The sequence below is a fragment of the Poecilia reticulata genome, chromosome 22 (assembly GCF_904066995.2).
Source record: "Poecilia reticulata chromosome 22, P_reticulata-male-v2, whole genome shotgun sequence".
NCBI classification, from domain to species: Eukaryota; Metazoa; Chordata; class Actinopteri; order Cyprinodontiformes; family Poeciliidae; genus Poecilia; species Poecilia reticulata.
In genome coordinates, this window is record NC_088851.1 from 9,672,074 (window position 1) to 9,692,575 (window position 20,502).

The 20,502-nt window shown below is 41.3% G+C and overlaps 3 protein-coding genes across 8 annotated transcripts in view; 1 reads left to right on the top strand and 2 right to left on the bottom strand.

Annotated features, from left to right (window-relative positions):
• pld1a (phospholipase D1a) overlaps positions 1 to 582 on the bottom strand; it is a 35,559-nt gene extending 34,977 nt beyond the window's left edge. Inside the window, exon 1 of the mRNA XM_008399211.3 lies at positions 361 to 582. The gene's annotated coding sequence lies outside the window, so the exon portion shown is untranslated. The remainder of the gene's footprint in view (positions 1 to 360) is intronic.
• Positions 583 to 5,793: 5,211 nt separating this feature from the next.
• Positions 5,794 to 12,218, top strand: ghsra (growth hormone secretagogue receptor a). 2 transcript variants are annotated; one of them, XM_008399212.3, is made up of 2 exons: positions 5,794 to 6,721; positions 9,071 to 12,218. In XM_008399212.3, the coding sequence occupies exons 1-2, from the start codon at positions 5,881 to 5,883 to the stop codon at positions 9,382 to 9,384; spliced, it is 1,155 nt and encodes a 384-aa protein (XP_008397434.1). In that variant the 5' UTR covers positions 5,794 to 5,880; the 3' UTR covers positions 9,385 to 12,218. The 2 variants fall into 2 exon arrangements, with proteins under 2 accessions (XP_008397434.1, XP_081459111.1); XM_081602985.1 differs by lacking the exon at positions 9,071 to 12,218 and adding an exon at positions 8,863 to 9,060.
• Positions 12,219 to 13,879: 1,661 nt separating this feature from the next.
• fndc3ba (fibronectin type III domain containing 3Ba) overlaps positions 13,880 to 20,502 on the bottom strand; it is a 104,029-nt gene continuing 97,406 nt past the window's right edge. For all 5 annotated transcript variants that reach the window (XM_008399218.2, XM_008399215.2, XM_081602983.1 and 2 more), the window contains one exon: positions 13,880 to 20,406. In XM_008399218.2, coding sequence (XP_008397440.1) covers positions 20,095 to 20,406 — 312 coding nt within the window. In that variant the 3' untranslated portion in view covers positions 13,880 to 20,094. The remainder of the gene's footprint in view (positions 20,407 to 20,502) is intronic.

The window sequence follows — 20,502 nt, forward strand, 5'->3', positions numbered from 1 at the left end:
TCCTGTCCTTTCCGCAACATTCCAGCTCTGGAAAACAAACTTTTCCCAACTGCGAATGAATAAGGGAACCCTGGTCCGTTTCCAGCAGGTTACACACCGCCTGCTGCTCTGCTGCCTGGTGGAAGAGGTCACAAACTCTTCTCCACACACCCAACTGTGGCACTCTATCATAACATCGACATGTCTCCTATGCAACAGGACGACGACAACTGGATCCAGCTCATGAAATCAACAAGTACGTTCAACTGTCTTGAAAATTCTGCTCAAAAACGGAAATCTAAGGAGCATCACAGATACAATCTGCATATCTTTAAAGACACAGAGAGACGGACAACAGGGGTGAGGGAGGCATTTACCAACCTGCTTCTTCTGTGGACGTGTTGTCCACATGTTGGTCTGTCTGATCGAGCCAGCTAGATCCTCTGAATGGACGGCAAAACAAAGACTCACGCTCACACACACACACGCATTCACACACACACACACACGCCCCGTCTGAGACGACCAGGAGCCGCGCAGCAGCAGCAGCAGCCAAATTCTGTGTTCCCTCTTTGCTGCAACTCAGTAACTGTGGCTGAGAAGCAGAAGAAAAAACTAACAGTGAACTCTCTGCAACTCCTCAGGAAGGGAGGGCTCTCTGAAACTCTGAACCAATCGCAGGGAGCCATTCTTCCAGTGGACTTCTCTGATTGGGCAAAAGATTTCACTGAACCTGTGGGAGGAGGGAGGAGGAGCCGTAGGGTAGCAAACACCGACACCGGTCCTGCCCTGCCGATTTTCTCATCATTGGTTGGGTGTTTTTGAGTTCGTGCGAGTGGATTTACCTGGATTCTGTGCTATAACATTCCTATGCATGAACACTGAGCCTTTAGAGAGCTAAAAAAAAAAAAACTAAACAAAACAAAAAAAAAACAAATCAAATAACAGCAGAATAGCTAAAATAATGAATGGAAAAGTGTACAGTCTGCTTGATTTGAATACCTGCAGCCTCACAAAAATACACGTACAGGTTCTTCTCAATAGACTGGAACTACATTTAAAAATACAAATTTAAATAACTCCAGCTCAGCGATTCTTGATAAAGGGGGATAAGGCTCACTGCTCAGGGCAGCATCAATTTGGGATGGCTCAAGAAGAGGAAAAGAAGAAAGAACAACACAGAATAGAGCAGCGTTTTTCCACCCTGGTCCTCCATGTTTTTAGCATTTCCCAGTGGTGTGTTAACACAGGGAGACATCTAAAACATGCAGGGCATGCCTTGGGGACCAGGGTTGGGTTGGCAGTATACTACCTAATCAAACTACAAAGGGAAACTCATTACATTGATTCAGTACACAATTTAAGTGGCTGCCTTTATCTGCATTTCTGGCTCTGGTGCCTCTCATCGTCCTGTGCTTCATAAATTCTCTTCGGGGTTTGGATCAGACTATTTTACAATCTAGCACAGGGGTACCATGGCAATTAAAACATGTATAGGAATTTTGGCAGCATGGGCAGGTGCCAAACCCTACTGGAAGACAAAGTTAGCATACATTTTAAGTTTGCCTACAGAGAGTCGTATCAAATCCTGAAAACTTTCGTTGTGCTGACTTTGGACTAAAACACGGTGAGCCAACACCGGCAGACAACACGACTCTCCAAATTACTGATTGTGGAAACTGCACTAGGCAATGCCTTCATCGGCTTAATTCAAGTATGACGCTATTTATGTTGTTTCTGGTTCAGACAAAAGAAACATGCCTGCTGTATCCCGTCACCTCAGGCACAGACTGCAGCCACGGTCTATGTCATGTGAATCTCCTCCAAACTCTCACACCGTAAACATTTCTCTGAAGCTGCAATCACTGTTGTTGCTTATGCACGTTTGTCCACCACACTTTTTTCAATATACTTGAATACTTAATTAAAAACAAGCTAGTTTAGTTCTGTCATTTTATGGCTTATGCTCTCATAAGCTGCACAACCGATAGTTCTTAAGTTTTTACTAATAATCATGTAGGCCATAAAACAGCCCTAGCAGAGCGTAACATTCTTGTATTAAAAGTTCAATTTCATTGCTTTTATAGGAAAATTGGAAAATTTTCCAATTTTCTGAATTGTAAAAGTATATTAAATATTCAAATGTGTTGACATGCATCTGTAGTTGGCTGCTCAGTGAACCTGAAAGCAAAATCGATCTCTTTCACCATCTAGAGGTCAAAACGGAGAACTGCGCTCCTCTTGAGATCAGCTGGCACTCGCCTGTTTGCACCTCCAAGGACTTTAACCTGCAATCTACCACACCCTGAAGGCACCTTTCAGATAAAATGGCTAGCTAAGATTTTCTTTAGTACTAATGCTGCACAGAAGACCCAGAGAAAAATTTCTTCTTTTTAAAAAAAATACTTATTTAAAGGATAATGACATCAGAAGACGGGAGTCACAGTCTAGGCCTGTTAAAATACTAAGACAAGTCAGAGCGCTAAAGGTTTGGTTGGTGTCACAAGGAATATTTCTAAAGTTGACGTCGTTTCCCCCCCCGCTGAGCCCAAAACAACTGTTATTTCATCTGTGCTCAAAGTTGATATCAGCTCCGTGTGAGCTGATATTTGAGTATTAATAAGATTACCCCCAGTTTTATGAGCAGAATCCCCTGAAATGTGAATGTGTCTGTGCAAAATTTCAAAGTCAGCTCTACCTTTATATACAAATATATAAAGAGCAAACTCAAACATATCCTAATGTTGACACACACAAACACACACACACATGCAAAACTGTACATACCAGATGTGAAGAGAAAATCTTGTGAAAAGCACAGCTGTCCTGATGAGGGCCTGACTGCTGCTCTGACCATTAGCCAGATCTCTCTCACTCTTTGCATTTATTCATCACCGCCCAGTTTTCTCTCCTTCCCCGTGAACACGCGCATCATGATTCATCGGCCATAAACATAATGGTAGGAAACACAGCCCAAAGGCCAGCGAGATAGCAGCGCTTGGCACAGCGTGGATAAAATCTGATCAGTGGAAACAGAAATATTTTGTAACCTAATATTTATTACATGCATGGTTTTATTCCAAATGCCGGTCCTTTTAAACAACAAAAAAAAGGAAACAATGATAGTTCATAGTATTAAAGTAAGCAGAAAATGGTTATTTGTTTTATTTATTACAGGGGAAAGACAAATACATTACTTTTTTCCTGAAATCATATAAGTTTCAAATTGAAAAAATGCCAAGATTACAATGTTTTAAAAAAAATCCTTAATATCACAACCTTCTGCATTTCTAGCCTGTGCAAGCTAACTAAATTGTCTTTAGCATCAGAGCTGCCACTGACCTGGCTTCAGCTGGACAGAAAGTTAATCTTTTGCTTCGGCACAGAAAGCTTCTCAGGTTTTCATGAGAGCTGCTGACTTTTACCGATTTGATCTTTTCCTTTTTATTAAATCCATGTCAGCGTATCAACCTTTATGAGAATAACGGTTCTTTAGCTACACTCTAAACAAACACATTAGCCATTGTGAGAATTCAAATGTTATGATCTAGTGTGCTTCAAAATCATGCTGTGCTCAATAGTTGTTACTCTTCAAAACTCCTTTTTGTAGAGCACATAAAATAAATATAAGGAGCATAAAACACTAATCTAAGTTCACTGTAAAAGAGCAGATTTTTTTTTCATTGATTGATGGAATTGCAATAAAAAATATTTGGTTTTTTTTTTCCACTCACGTCTTTACCAATGTAAGGGGCTGGGTGAAACGTGAAGGGCAGTGTACTTTAAAAAAAAATGTGCTGAATAACCTCCAATAGAGCTGATGTACATATAACAATCATGTTTGTTTTCATTCTGCCGGAAGCTAATTCAAGCCTTCAATTAAATCTGAGCTACAGCCTCGTTATAATGTGATTCAGTTAGGCTACTTGTGATTGCAATTATAACGCTGAATTTAAGCTGAATGACAATCTGAGTGCTGGATGTCTCATCAAATAGTAATTCTGTCATGTGTTTATTATTCCAAATAACTAAATTACTTCAATGTAATACTTTTGTTCATTGGAAGCTGGATAAAATTTTTTTTAAAAAGAGTATGCCATTTATGAATACATTTCATCCGCATGTGGAAAATACATTTTAGAATTGGTTGTAGACGATCACTTTTGGACTACAATTAAGTATCTGTTTTCTTGCAACACTTTTATATGATAAACCATCACCACATAATTGTGACATAGACAATGATTACAAATAAAAATCAAGAAATTGTGACTCGCATGATCTGATTGCAGCCATTTACTTTCTGATAAAATCTAATGAAGTCACAGCAATAGAAAAAAAAGAAAAAAGAAAAAAAAAGCAACCTGTCAATCTAAGTAGAAATGCGGCTGTTCTGTTCTGTGTTTGCTATAGAGAACGTTATTGAAACGGCATCATGAAGATCAAAAGATCCAGCTGACAAATCAGGGAGGAAGTTGTGGATGAGTTTAAAGCAGGTTCGATATTGTCACCTTCTTAAACTAATAATGTGTAACTTTGGTAAAAAAAACAAAAAAAAAATTCTTTCCAGAAGATGCCTTAGGCAAAAGAAGAAAATCACTTTTGGCAACAACAATTACTTATGCTAATAAGATGACAATATGCATCATCTCCATCCAGTCTAACTGCTAACTGACTGTGCAAAAAGTCTAAAATGTGAAGAAATTAAATCATTTTGCAAGGTACTTTTATTTATTTATTTATTTTTTTGCTTCTTTTTCCTCTGCTGTGGACTTTGAAAGGCAAAACTGTGAGCAAAGTTTCACCGAATCGGATGCACGTCGTCCAGGCATCACTGCCCTGACAACTCCAGTAGGTGGTGTCGCTGCAGCCACAGTGCGCCCCCGTTCACCTCCCCCCCTACCAGCACCTCTTCACCTGATGGGTTTTTTTGTTGTTTTTGCGCACTGGGAATCTGGATCCACACACAAGGCATTCATCACATCAACATCGAAAGCATCACAGCTAGGAGTGGAGCTGGATCTCTTTTCTTTTTCCTTTAATCTGTTTGAAATCCTTTCATCGGTCATATATCCTTAAATTCATTTTTTTTTTCCCCCACCCCCGAAGATGTTGAAAACGCGTCGCCCCATTGTGATTTTTGTCAGTTTTATAAAACTCTGCTTTCTTCGTCGGGTGGAATTTGTTTTCACGGTGGTCGTTTTTTGTCCGTTCGTGTTTGGGTGACTCTGAATCTGTGTCCTCCCAGGATAGTTACTCTTCCCGCTGCTGCCGCCGCCGCATCATGGGACCCGGAGTCTGACTCACCGTCACCTGCTCCCGATGGAAGTCGTAAAACGACTCCCTGTTTTGGACACTGCCCGATGACGTGAACTGTTCGTGCCACCTTTTACGCGTGAAAGGCTCCAGGTTGATGTCGGTTCTCGCCGCAGAACAGAAGAAGTCGTAGCTGCAAGTGCGACTGAAGGAGCAAAAATCCATGCAGTGTTTGATTTTACTTCTTGCTGAGAAGAATGCGCCTTCTGTTTTCATTTCTATTGTGGTCTAAAACAACAAAGAGCTTGTGTGTTTTTAATGACTTCCGTTTGACATAAGTAACAGGTCACTTAAGAATTTGCCTTCAGAATCAGATGCGTTCCACGAATCTCATCTCATTAATATATTTGACAAGAAAAACGACTTCAAATAAATGTTTCATCCTATAATTGCGATTTCTTTAACCTTCCGACAGACTTTTACGCAGCGCGCGCGCGCGCGTCAGGTTTTTGGTTTTACGCGCGTCTGCCATTCTCCGTGATGGACGCCGGGAACAGCGCCTCTAAGGGGCATGAGGACTCCAACTCCCAGGGAGACTTTAGAGAACGCAGGGAGGCCTGGTCCTGTGAATAACCGCGCTGCAGCATGCCCTCCTGGCCCAATGACTCTGAGTGCCTCCCGCGTAACTGCAGCTGGGAGGAGACCTACAACACCACGAGCAGCGCCGACCAGCCCGCGCCTCCGCTCAACTACTACTCGATCCCTCTCCTCACGTTCATCACCGTCGCCTGCTCGCTGCTCTTCCTGGTCGGAGTGGCCGGGAACGTCATGACCATCCTGGTGGTGAGCAAGTACAGGGATATGCGCACCACCACCAACCTCTACCTGTGCAGCATGGCTGTGTCTGACCTGCTCATTTTCCTGTGCATGCCGCTGGACCTCTACCGCATGTGGCGGTACCGGCCCTGGCGCCTCGGAGCCGCGCTCTGCAAACTCTTCCAGTTCGTGTCCGAGTCTTGCACGTACTCCACCATCCTGAACATCACTGCGCTGTCGGTGGAGCGCTACCTGGCGATCTGTTTCCCGCTGCGCGCCAAGGCTCTGGTCACCAAAAGGCGAGTGCGCGCACTGATCTGCGTCCTGTGGACGGTGTCCCTGTTCAGCGCAGGGCCTGTGTTCGTCATGGTTGGAGTGGAGAGGGACACCGTGGAACCACTAAACCTCACGTCCCGGATTAATACGACTGGCTTGCTTTTGGACGTTGGGGACACTCGGGAGTGCAGGATGACGCACTACGCCGTTGAGTCAGGCCTGATGGGGGCCATGGTGTGGCTGAGCTCGGTGTTTTTCTTCATGCCGGTGTTCTGTCTGACGGTGCTGTACAGCCTCATCGGCCGTCGCCTGTGGCAGAGGCACAGGGAGACGAACATGAGCTCCCGTGTGGCTCACAGAGACAAGAGCAACAGGCAGACCATCAAGATGCTGGGTAAGTTTGGAAATGTATTTACATTTACTGTTCTGACTTGCAGGTGTAAAGAGAAATTAGACTAAATCAAAAAAAAAAAATGATCTGTTGTCTATATTGGCAATATGGCTCACCACCCAGGACAGCATGAGCTGGGGGCAGAACAAGATCCTACTCCAAAAAAAAAAAAAAAGGTATACTTCTTGGAAACTTTGATTAGCTGAAAAGTTTATTAATTCCACTAATTCAATGGAAAGTACGCGAAGCTCATACTATGTAGCTACACTGTATGTTTCAAGTGTTTATTTCTGATTATTCTGGTGAAGTAGGATGAATAGAAAACACATTTTTAGTTTGACATTAGTTGATTCTTTTGTTTATTCGTGTACAGTTATTGTAACTGTTTTCCTTTTCGTCGTAGCGCCTTTGTAGTGTTTATATACTTTGTTCAATGTTGAGCTCGAGAGTTAAATAAATACAGATTTTCCTCTTCGTTTTGCCTGCCTCCTCCCCGCATTCGGCTCCTCCAGGAAAAACACAACGTGACGGTTTTATGGTCCACAAAATCATGTGTGGGAACGCCAGCTTTGTTTTCTAGCAGCTACTGAAAAGTTGAGTGGTGGATAAAGGAGATCAAGCAGCAGTGATGGAGAATATCGTGAATCAAAGCTCATTTATGAGTTTGGTATTCAGAAGGAATGAACTGCTGTTTGGGTCAAAGCTTCAGGACCCAACACACACCAGGTTGGTCTACTTATGGGTCTCTGGATCCAACAGCTGCAGTTGGCCAAAGTGATGGCCAGAAACAACAAATAACAATTCAAACATAAAAACAAATTACAAACACAATATGATTTTTAAAAAAAACAAAAACATAAAAGGAAGCCCAATAAATTTGGGCGAGTACAAATATGTTTTAAGACATTTCTTAAAAACCGTCTAATATGATTGGGTAACTGGCTCCACAGCTTAGGAGGTACAACTTAAAAGTATAAACCACGACTTTGGGACAACTAAACTTAAATGGAAAATGATATCTAAGTGATCTATAGGGCATAAGGCTCCAGGAGATAGACAGATCCTGTCCATTCAACAATACAACTTTAAATCATTTCTAAAACTTAAAAGGGAGCTGATGAAGGAAAACAAGCACCGAAGAGACACGCTCATACTTTTTTGTCCATTCGGCACAATAGCTGCAGTCGTATATGACGACCCCTCCTACTAAAACTGTGATGGAAAATCACCCGAACTGAGCAGAGTGGAGTTGAGATGAGCCACCGTGTAGCAACGCTACTGGAAAAAAGGGTCATCAGTAATGATTTGTAGAGTCATGTCTTCTGTTTGTGGATTTGATAAAACACAGTGGAAAAACACCAGCAGAGTAGCCCTTCAGCCAGTGATACATAAACTGTACGCTACATTTTAGTAGTAGGGAGACACTTCTGTGTTAGAAAACCTTTTTTTTTCTTTTTTTTTTCAGTGTTATGTAAAATTCAAATTCTCTTAAGAAACCAAATTTGAGAAAATGATCCGACACCTTCCCACACTGGTAAAAGGTGCCGATGCCTTCTTGGTGACCACAGCATCACTGTGCCAGGAAACTCTCTGATGTAAATCCTGCAGAGAAACCTTGGAGGATGTTGAGAGGAAAATGAGAAAACCAAACTATGCAAATGAACAGAAGCCTGGTCTTCCTCAACGGAGCCACAAGCTGATCCTAATGTTCATACAAATTGAATTTTGGGGCGGGGTTATTGTCTATGTGCCAAAATTAATATAGAAATACAAAATCAGCATCAAAATCAGTTTTTTTTCAGTTAAATGTAATTTCAATTAGTTAATTAAGAGATCTGTTGCTTTTGCTCTCAAATATAAAATTATATATATATATATATATATATATATATATATATATATATAAAAACAAGTTTTGACTATGTCTATCAAAACTTTCAAACGTATTAGATAGATGGCTGATAGGGGGAAAAAAGTACGTTTTGAACTAAATTAAAAAGAAACTTGATTGGAGCGGTGGGTCTAGATGTGGCTGAAATGACTCACAGCTCAGGACAGCTTGTTCTGTGGGGCAGCAAAGGCTTCGAAAATAGACACAAACATCTTTCCCTGAACAATTTTCTAATGCTTGTTCGCCTTTCCAGATAATGAGGACCGAGCGTCGTCCCCTCACACAGATGAAAACATGGTCATGCGTAGCGTCTGGTCATGGATCCTGAATTTATTTTTATTTGAAGCCTTTGATTCGGTTCTGCTTTTTAAAATCTGAACAGCATTTGATCTTTTATCTCTCTCTCTCTCTCTCTCTCTCTCTCTCTCTCTCTCTCTCTCTCTCTCTCTCTCTCTCACAAGTGGTGGTCGTGTTGTCCTTCGTTCTGTGCTGGCTGCCCTTCCACGTGGGCCGCTACCTGCAGTTCCGCTCCCTGGACGCGCCCTCTCCGCTGCTGTCCGTGCTGTCCGAGTACTGCAGCCTGCTGTCAGTCGTGCTCTTCTATCTGAGCGCGGCGATAAATCCGATCCTCTACAACACCATGTCGTGGAAGTACCGGGTTGCGGCGGCGCGCCTGTTCGGCCTGACCGACGGCCAGCCGTCCCGGTGCCGCACAGCCAGCACCTTGAAGGGCGACGGCTCAAACGGCTGGACAGAATCCACCGTGAGCTTTTGAACCCAACCGTGTCAAGGAGTCAACCCGGAAGCCATCGTTTCTTGTCAGAGAGGGGACAATCTCCAAAGACTTGAAGATGCTTGAAACTGAATTTTTGCGAAAGCTGGTTTTGCTCTTAAATGTTCCGCGACGTGTCAAGATTCTTTCAGCAAGTGCCGTGGAGCGTAAACGACCATCACACCGTCTGGAAATGCTTCTTGGCCTGATAAATGGGATTAAAAAATTAAAAAAAAGGAGCATTTTGTACATATAAACCTAAATATCACACACACATCTACAAATGCCTTATACCGTATTCTGGATGACAAAAGGAAGCACTGTAGAATTTTAAAACTCGTCGCATTTCTCTGTACTCCTTCAGAGCGGGGCAGAGGTGCAGGTCGTGTGCAAGCATGTGTGTGTGGCTGTGCAGCAGGCTGTTAGTGAGGCAGACTCTGTGTTCTCCATTATTTCCAAAGACCTGCATGTTGAATTTCCACTCCATGCTTGCGCTGAGCTGATGCTGCAAACAGGGGTCGCGCTCCCTGGCATAAAAAGGGTGTTCTGGTGTTTTAGTGCCTGGACAGCTGTGCTTTAATTGTACTTAACATTTTTTGGATTGAAAGCTTTGTTTTTTGTTTTATTCATAGGGATGGGCTGATTAGGGCTCCGGGGGTCAGTTCGCCCCTTTGCCGATTTGTTTCCTCATTTTCTACCCACTCATTGTCATTTCACCCTTTCCTCCATTTTGTAGCCAGGCACTAATCGTTTCCCACACGGTGGATTTTTCTTGGCGGTAAAATATCATAAATTGGAAATGATAGGTATATCACAAATCAAATCCTATAAAGTTTTAACACAGTGTATATTCGAATTACAAATTAGAAACATTACAAATTGTCTCTATGACAAACAAATTAGGAGACCCCATTGAAAATCCAGTCGTTTGTTAGGAATTGTTCTTTAATCTTTCTGTTGGAAAAAAAGTGACTTATTTGCACCCAGTAACACAATTTTTCTTATTTTGCAAACTAAGCAAAAATATACAAGAACAGTATTGGCTGTGAACTTCTTGTATCCATCTGACAGTCTCTGACATCAGCCTGAGGAAAGTTTGTCCCATTTCTCACTTTTAGCTCTGAAATGTTTTTTTAAGGATTGAAAATCTTAATAAGATCAAGATCTGGGCTTCCACTGTGCCTGGGGTTCTTGACGGTTCTTGGTGAATTTATTCGTGTGTTTTGGGTCATCACCGTGTTTCAGGGCTTCACTGTTACTTAGACTCGGCCTGTGGACTGATTTCCACAGAGTCTGATGACTGATTTCAAATTCTTTTGAGACCTCCCGAGTCTGTCCACGCTCAAATCTAGTTTTTAACAGGCTCAGGCTTTTAATCTCACCCAGAACTTTTTCTGGTGTGTGTAATATTTTCTGTATGTACGGTAACACATTGCTGCCCTTCCTTCTGCTGCTCAGCTGGCTGAAATAGACTAAAACAGTTTTTTTTGTTGCTCACAAGAAAACTATATTCTATAGTAGGATTGCAGCATTGGGAATAATTGTTTCTAATTGGTTATCAGCAAAAACAGGAAGATTGTGGAATAACTTTCTCTTTTTAATCTACTTGTACAAACCGGCCCCTCGAATAGATTAGAAGTAAATATCAGACTGTCCATCGCCAAGGGTCCTTCGACCTTAGATTGGTCATCTGAGGTAAAAAAAAAAAGAGAGAGAGAATCTGAAGAGGCACATGTTTCTTGTTTTCACTAGATTATTATGAAAATAATCATTCTGAACGTACTGTTCTAGAGGTATTAGTCATATGTTTCACTGCACTGCAAAAAACACAAATAGCTTGATTTTCATTTCTAACAGCTAAACTCACGCTGTGATTTGGACACATAGCGTGTTGCAGATTTTACTGTTTCTTACATGCCATCTGAATTCGCTGCCAGCTGAATGCAGATGTGTGATCTACATTCTTCTTGCAGCTCATTTTGGTTTATGAGCGATGCACTAAAAAAACAAAAAAAACACATGGTATTATATATTTTTTAACCACCTTTTCTTTTTTTACTTTTAAGGTTTGTTTCAGCTTTTTCTTTTTTTCCACGACACGTTAAGGTTTTGCCTTCTCGCCACTTCTTCAGGGTTAGTTTTTGAGTAAAATTTTCTACTTTAAAAAGTGAGCGCAAACCACGTTTTGCCCGTTTTCCCTCCAAAATATGCTTGTTCCATCACAAATCATCTTCCGTTTCATATTTTACATCAGAGTGCGTCAGTTGTACATTTGTTAATAAATGGCCTTTTAAAGCATTTGAACTGAAAAAAAAGAGAAAAGAATCGCTTTCTAAATGTGTTATTACAACTGTGTTCAGCAGCCCTGGTTTCTGTCCCTGCTGCTTTTAAAAGTGAATATTATTCAAAGTAAGAAGTGTGGATTAATAAAGAGCCGTGTGCCATGTGTTGTGTCATCCTTTGGATCAATGAACAACCTGTACGCCTTGACGCCGCCCCCGCTTTGGCTCATAGACGCTTTGGACGTCTCGATTGATGATTTGTGCAGCAAATCACCTGGATTTAATACGTGGCCTCTTGGCAGTAAAGAATGTATTTCTGCTAAATGAATTTTTTCCAACTGTATATACTGTCAGCAGGACGATATATTTATTAATGTACTAAATGTATAATGATTAAAAGAAGACAAATAGTTTCATTTCGTTTTGGTTTTTGAAAAAAAAATTGTGGCAGTTATCTGCTGGTTAATGTATCTGTGTTAATTAAAAGAAAACGTGGTCAATTAAAAATAAGACGAGACTGATTTCTTTTATGTTCCATATCTGTACTTACAGACAACAAATGGCAAAACTTGGCAGCATTTTTGTTCCTAGGGGTGTGAGATATAGGGATTTTTTTTTTTAACGATTCCTATATTTGCTCCCGTTTTACCTCATCGTATGACGCTAACCAGCGACACAACAGCGTGAGGTCTGTCGTCTTAGCAGGCATTATGCCTTAGTGACCAAAGGGACTAACGCCAGTCTGTTACTTCACATACCCTTAAAGACCCCAGAGTGGCGGACATCAACAACGGATTAAAGCGTCCCTCATTCAGCAATGAGGTCAACCAGGTACACAAAAACAAAAGGGAGAATCTGTCAAGAATCCTTCCGTACGCCTCAGTCCATTACTGGTGTGGAAAGTGTCCAGAGTGTTTCATAAGTTAAAAAATAAAAATCTACTTCCGTCTCATCTAAGCAGAACACCTTCCACGTGGTTGCTGTGCACCCTAGATGGCATTTCAACAATAGCTTTCCTCCCCAAACCCTTTCATTACGGCCAGATCCATGAAGTCCCGTCGACAGATTCTCCCACCCGAGTTGTGGATTTCTGAAGCTCTGAAGCAAAGGTAAATGACTCGACATCAGAGAAAAGGCAGACGGGGTGAATCGAGTCAGGATTTCCGTCGTCCCCGCCTTCCGGAATGTTGCATGTTAGAGACCGATGAGCGCCAGCGCGCAAACGGAAGATCGGCAAATCAGCTGCAGCTGTGGAACAATCACACTCACAGTCACACCTGCTTAGAGGCGCTAAAATGCGTTTCCTCCAGACCAGGTGTTGAAACTCCTCCACCATCAGGCTGCGCAGAAGCATCTCTGTCGGTGTTTGTGCAGAAACGCAGGATGACCACGTCAGGACCGAATGCTGCAAAGATCAGACGCGTAACGTAAGGCGAGGCCCGTCAAGTGGTGACCCACTCCGACAGCCAATGACTTCAAAATGTTTATTTTCAGACATGTGGCCGGCTTAAAGAGCCGTGCTGCCATGTTTGTGTCGGACTCTATGGTGAAGGTAGTGATTGTGTCTTAAAAATAAAAATGACCTGGATGTGTTGTGTCCATCTTACCTTTGTGTGTTTTTCGAGCTACTCCGTCTGGAACCTTGTATGGAGAAGCCGATTGCGGAACGTTCCGTTTTGCATGCAGTGCCGAGGGGCGTGTGTGATTGTCATCACTTTTAAGAAGAGGACAAAAGCAGGTCCATGCAACCAGACGATTTGGATATGTTGTGGTTGCGTTAAGAGATTTGGGTACAGGCAAATGATGTGCATTTTTGATCATTTGTAAATTCATATTGTGATTGGACATCAAATGATGGAGCTTTTTCTTGTAGGAGGAGCTTCCAGTATGGCAGATTTGGGCCCCAGGAGGTACAAAAAGTTCCTTTTTTGAAAAGTCAAATAAAATCTGTGGTGTGCTTCTGTACTCCGACATGGCTTGTTGTAAACTTCAAATCACACTCCTATTGATTATGTGATCGAATTGAATGGAATCACAATAAAACACACTTTTATGCTACAATTCTTGTTTGTGGTCTCAATGTGACAAATCACAGGAAAAGGCAGTACGGATATTTTTTTTGCAAGGCACCAGAAGCTACACTTAAATACATGAAAGCATCGTGTGTAGGAGTTGGAATAAGTATCAACAGGAAACAAAAACAAATGCAATGCAAGTCAGAAAAAATTAAAACATTTATTGGGCATAAATATATTATATATACGCTACCGATACAGTTAAGTCTTACATACATAGGGTAGTATTTGCAAAAATCTATACATTAAAATTGATATGGCAGTTTCTTTTTAATATAATGCATATGAAATTGTCTAACATTTACAATACAAGAAACAAAAATGCATGAACTTCTTTTTTTATGCTTTTTTTCTGTGTCAAATCATAGACCATGACAACATTGGAATGTTTGCTCTAAAATTGTGAGGTAAAAATATCTTTTGTCTTTTATTTGTATTCTCTTCAGAAAATAGTTAAATACCTGTGAGTCTCTGTCAAATTGCCAAATCTCTCAGTCAAAAAAAACCCCTCCACTTACTGTAAAATGTACATTTAAAAAAAAATAAAAGTAAAAAGAAAAAAACTGATCAGAAGGCACAGACGTGGGGTTGCTGGGCTAAAACGTCGTCTCTTATTGTGGACATAGCCACAAAATGTGCAGGACTGGTTGGGGGTCGGGGAGGGGAGTCATGGGGTGAGTGGGTCTCTTAAAAGCTAAACAGCATTTGGAAAACCAACCAAAAAAATGAAAATAATAAAGCCCATAAAGGGATATACAAAACCTATCAGATTGTTCAATACTAAGATAACTGGCCTGCTGGCGACAGAAGGACTCCTCTGCTCTTGCACTGGGGTTTTAAGGCTCAAAGAGGGAAACTAAAGGGGGGGTTAATAAAGACAAGAAAACTCACGTCAACCAGTCAATTAATATGCAACAGTCTAGGCAGACACACAATGAGCATATCTGGCAAAGGCACGGTACCTCGTATGAAGTGTACTTTCCTCAGTGCTGTAGATTGCATTCTGCTGGGAGCGCAGTGCCATGCTCCAGTAATGTCACAGTGATGCCAACGGGAGGATAATGCCAAATGGACGCAACAGTAAGCGTTGGCAGTAGTGTTTTTTTGTTTTTGTAATAGAGCAAAGGATCCGTTGCCTCCCACTCGTAACCTCGTCACGTCGAATGCTCGTCATAAAAAAAGTGCTTCAACTCTTGTTAGTCATAATGCGTTTACCATTTTTACTCTATAACTCTATAGATATCTCTGTATATTATCTCTTAGCAAAACACTGGATTAAAAAAAAAAAGAAAAAGGAAACAAAAGAAGAAGAAAACTCTACCGATACACCAGCAACAACTAACCCAATAAGGAATTGTCAAACTATTTTTGTTGACATCAGGCCATGGGGCAGTTCACCCCTTTGGCTAATTCATGCCTCTGTTCTGAAACCCTTTTTACCATTTTATTTGCACCCGTCTAATTAAACCGCTGCAAATCTGCCTGTGTTTCGTTGTCGTCGCGTCTTTGTCGTAAATTAGAGATAAGGGATTATAAAAATGCTTCAGTCTGACAAACATTTTTATTACAGTGGCTCTTAAATGTGTACATATCCACAGGTTTGTAATCTACGTCTTGTACTATTCGACTGGGTATAAACTGGTTACGTAATTCACACCTGCTTTCAATTATAGCGCATTATTTGCTCATTAGCATCTTTTTGCAAAGGCTATGGTTTGAAGAGGGTTTATAAAAGATCAAAATGACCTGATTGTACATGGATATAGTTTAGGAGAAGGGGACAAAGATTTATATAGCACCATTAAGAAAGCTTCAGCAGAAAGTGTAAGACGGTAGCGACTTTATAAAAACCTGTTCTTTCTCCAAAACGATTGAAAAGGCAAGAAATAAAATAGTCAGTTGGCCAGTGCAGATCCCAGGAAACCAGCACCACCAGTGGATGAAGCCGGAGGACTAATTGAGATCAACCTCTTACAACAGTCTCTTGGCTACCAAGTAGAGTCACAAGACAAAAGGATTTTCTTCCAATGAAAAGTTCCAGTTGCATCCAAGTTCTCCCCATAAACCTGCGGAAGAACGTGTACTTAACTACAGTGAAACAGTGGTGACAGTTACCTTCTTTCAGCTGAGATTTTCATCAAGGTAGGTGAAATTGTGAACAGCTTTTAACACAACTTGGCTCTAATTTCAGGCGTCTACTGACAAAAGGGAGTCTCGGTATCCTCATCGCAGCGTGTCCAAGCAAACATCCAAGACAAGAAAATTAAAGCTCTGAAACAACCAAACTAAGCCCAGATCTGCTTTGCTGACAGACACAGAATTGTATTATTTCAAGAAAACCTCATTATTCAACCTTTATATGTAGTTTTTAGCCCCTTACATTCTTCAGATGAATCACATGGGATACATTTCACATTATACATAAAAACAATTGATAAAGTACAAACCCCAGGAATCCTAACAGGAGTCTGTACACTTTTGAGAGCCACTGTAAGTATCTAAGATTTTAATGTCAACTCTATTCCCATTTATTACAACTTGAACGCGACTCAGGTTTTGGCCAACTGACTGCTAGAAAACAAGACAGGATCAAATGAAAATAGTTAAAGGTCTTCCTCATGTAAAGATGTTTATTGAAGTTATAAACCTACATTTCGTTCCACAAGACCATCAGATCTAGGAAGTTTCTTTAAATTGTAGGTTGACAAGTGATACGATGGTGCGTTCAATGGCACCAATTCACACAGAAAACGTGGAGTCGAAAACAACCAAACATGCAAAGGTACGAAACGGCGAACGGGCGAAATAACCAGCACCCATCGTCATCTGCCTGAAATCGTCATGTTTTTTTTTTGTTTGTTTGTTTTCTTTAAATTTAAATGTGAAATTAGTTTTAAAAAAAAATTCTACAAAGTACGGGGTCTTGACATTTCTTTAAAAATGGCACAATTTTGCTTTATAAGACACAATAAAAAACATTATATAAAATTAAAAAAAGCGTAATCACAGATCAAGTTAATGTTTTGTTCCATTTGAGAGAGCAATACTAACAATAATAGTTGTAATGATGTGCTGTTACAGAAGAACATCACAGAACCCTCAAGACGGCTGCAATATCTAGAGATTAAAAAATAAAAAAAAGACTGCACTTTGGCATTAAAAACTGTAAAATAAGATATCAGAAGCTTCAATATAACACTATTCAGAACAGGAAAAAAAAAAAAGCCAAAGGCAGAAATATTCATCCCCATACGAAGGAACTTGAAGTGACACTAAGGTCTGGCTTGCTACATGTGTCTCTAAGCGTTACAAAAACCCATCGGCATTTGGTTACATGTCTGAAATGGTAATGCATGAACTGATGAGCAAGAGAAATACTTAAAGGGTTACTGAGATAAGGAATGCTGGCCTTAATCATACAATCTAACATACATCCATTAAAAAAAAAAACAAAACATGCTACAAGAAAAAAATTAGTATATAACTACACTTGTCTCTTAATCTTTAAACAATAAATAAATGAAGATTGCACTGTAATTGGCATGTAAAGTACTGTATGCAAATATATAGTATAAATAAAACCTAGAAAAGGACTCTACCTTGACTTTCCCCATCAACTTTGGCAAATTTTTTTTTTTTTTGTAGTTTTTTTTTTCTTTTTGTTTTTTTTTTTTCTGAGCTAGTAAAACGCTTTGCTTACCGACACATACGAAGCAAGGCACAGCGAGGACAGAGGGCGAGATGCAGCGTCAAGAGGGAAGAAGAAGGAGGAAGGCGGGGAAAAAGGATGGTCAATATGATGATGGTGACGACAGCTATGGGGACGACGGGATTAGAGCTCCCCCTCTGTAAGGCCTTATCCCTGAGGTACGTCACAGGCTGCCACTCAGAGCTAAATCCAAACCTCTGCCTCCTGTCGGGTCTCGCCACCAAGCCCCAACCCAGCTGAAGTAGGCATGTTTCACATTAGTAATGCAGATCGGGGTGGCTTCTTTGGACTACAGAAGATAAAACACGGTTTGTACCTTGGCTTTGATGTAAAAGATTTGCTGGGAGGAGCAGACATGAGGCGGGACACGGAGGTCAGGGGGAAGATGGGGGGGCTGTTTCGTATGTCACAATGCCCTGTTCTGTTGAGCTGTGTCCTGTCCAAGGCTTTGTTTGGTTAGTGAAGATTAGTTCAAGTCCTCAGAGATCATGTCCGTCTGAGAAGAGATCACAGACTTGCTACCGCTCTGATTACATGTCAATAAAGCACCTTTTAATAGAGAAAGAGCAAGAGATGTGGAGGAAGCAGAGAGACAGGATGGACTGAAAGCAGGCGAGAAGTAGGCAGAGCCAAAGAGAAAAAACAAAAAGAAAAAAGGGAGATTAAGTACAAATATTCAGGAGATGCAAAAAGAGTGGAAGAGTCTTTAAATGTGTTGATTCACAGAACGCGCTACGAGGAGGAACAGCTTCAGCGTTTGTGCTAAATGTCTGGAGAACAAAGCGCAAGCTAACTTCTAATGGCTTTTCCCAGTTTGCAAACGTGGATCGTAGAGAAGGGCGCCGACACGCTGCTGGCACCTCCAGATAGAGAGGTTGAAGTTATAACATCTGAGAAGGCAGAACCCCCCCTAGGGTCTTACAAAGGATCAAACATGTGCTGGGCCAACTCCTTCCTAAGAAAAGCAACAGGCGATTGCGATCCCAGCCCGTTTTCCTGGAGTCTACAAATGCCCGACGTAAGGTCCAGATTCTGACCTAAGAGTGGTATTTAAAGGATTGCTGAGGTCCTGTCCAAAGATTAGAAGCAGTTAATACCTTACTTAAAGTCTCTCGGCACATAGATTTAGCATGAACTCGGCGTTAGGTGATCCCGGAAGCGGGTGCTAACAGCTAGCCCAACAAAGGATAGACTGGAGTGAATTTCTACGTCTTAAAACAACTCCAATCTAAAAGTAAAAACTCATGTGTTTGATGGAAACACGAGCTATTAACCTTTAAACTTGAGAAACTTTACACAGAGGAAAAGTTTGGAGGCAGTGCACCTGAACAAACTATTTTACTCTGCTACGGCGTGCACTGTGTCAGGACTTCAGTTTGTCAAAACAAAAACTGGATTCTTAGCTTTTCAAAAAGATATTTCCAAGATCTCGTCTTGTTTCATTTGAGCCATTTGAAAAGCATTTGAATAAATCACTTTTGGGTTTTCCAGATCGGAGTTGTTTTGAAAACAGCAGAGGTCCGCTTCAGTCTCCGCCCCTCCTAGACTAGTCATTAGCTTCTGCCTCGGGCACCAACTAATCTGGATTCATGCTACATGGAAAACGCCAAGGCACTTGTCTGCTGTAAGGAAAACACGAACTGCCTAAAAAATTTTTAACAGAACCCAACTTTAAACATTCTGAACTATCCCTTTTAGCGCAAATTGCTAAAACTGACCTCAGAGCTTCTACTTTTGAGCACCTATTTCACTCCTTCCCCCCCTTTTATGTTTCAACCTTACTTTGCCATCATTTTTCACACTAAAATACACGTTTTTCCATTCTTTCTCTCGGATACTATGAAATCACAGGATAGCAGCATCTTACACCACAAACGGATTGCATCACTTTGGTAGCTGAATGTGCGAGTGGCAAAAGCTGAGCAGATACGACTGTCTTCAAAACTGAAACTAATTTTTTTTTCCTCATTGTCCTTGCAAATGTGTAGTTCCGTATGCGTGCATGGTTATGTACAGAGGTTCGCATGTGCAAGTGTTTGTGTTTTGGTCAGGCGATTGTTTTGTCCTGACCGACAGCCTGCAGAGAAGGAACAAACTGAATAAGTAGGAAAAGCTAAAGCTTTAAAGGCCTACATTTGAATATGGCTGAATGAATACAGACCGCAGCGAAATAAAAGTAAGGCAATGACGGCAGAGAAATATATATGTTTTCTACTGAATAATGTAGACATATAAAATGAAAAAAAAAAAACAACAACATGCAAGTCAGTATGAGGAGCAAGTGTTTCGCTCACACTTATTTTAAGGCTTGATTATCAGTTTTCTTTCCCAACTGAGGTACAGCCAAGATGAAGCTTCCCTCAACAGAAATCCTTAACAAAAGAGACAAACGCGACAGCGGTGTAGAACAAAAATGACACCAAACCGAGTAAAGGGAGAGGAAAAAATTGAGAAGCCTGAATCAATACTTTGACTACAAAAAAAAAATTGTTTAAAAAAAAAAAAAAAATCGACATATATAGCCTTAAAAGTACATCTCAAGTGTTTTGATTTCATTCTGTTCTTTCATAGACATTTGTAAAAAGTTCATTTCTGTGATTTACTCTTTTGATTTCGCTTTCTATCCTATAGTTAAAAAAAAATTCCCTCACTTCATGAAGAAGTACTGTAGCAGGCAGGCGATGAGGATGGACAGGCCGGCGAACACGCACACGATCAGCGCCGCGAAGCGCTCGTCGCTCGAGATCAGGCCCACCCCCTTGCCCGTTTCCAAAGCGCCGTGGTCTCCCGACGACGGCGACTCCTGGCGGCGCAGCGTGAAGAGGGAGGAGGGGCTCAGCGGCCCGCACAGCTCCTGGTGCGAGTCCCGGCACTGGCGGCAGGCGCCGACGCGGAAACGATAGTCTGTGTTTGCCTGAAGACTGGAAACTTGGAACGAAGCTTCGTCTCCCTTAAAAATCTGTGGGGAAAACAAGAGAGTATGAATTGACATTGGTTGTAGTAAAGTGGAGAGATAGAAAGGGAAGTAAGAGTAAGCTTCTGAATATGCTTCACT

Coding starts and splice junctions, on each gene's coding strand:
- ghsra (XM_008399212.3), top strand. CDS start 5,881: ATGCCCTCCTGGCCCAATGACTCTGAGTGCCTCCCGCGTAACTGCAGC. Junction 6,722..9,070: donor GCAGACCATCAAGATGCTGG/GTAAGTTTGGAA, acceptor CTCTCTCACAAG/TGGTGGTCGTGTTGTCCTTC.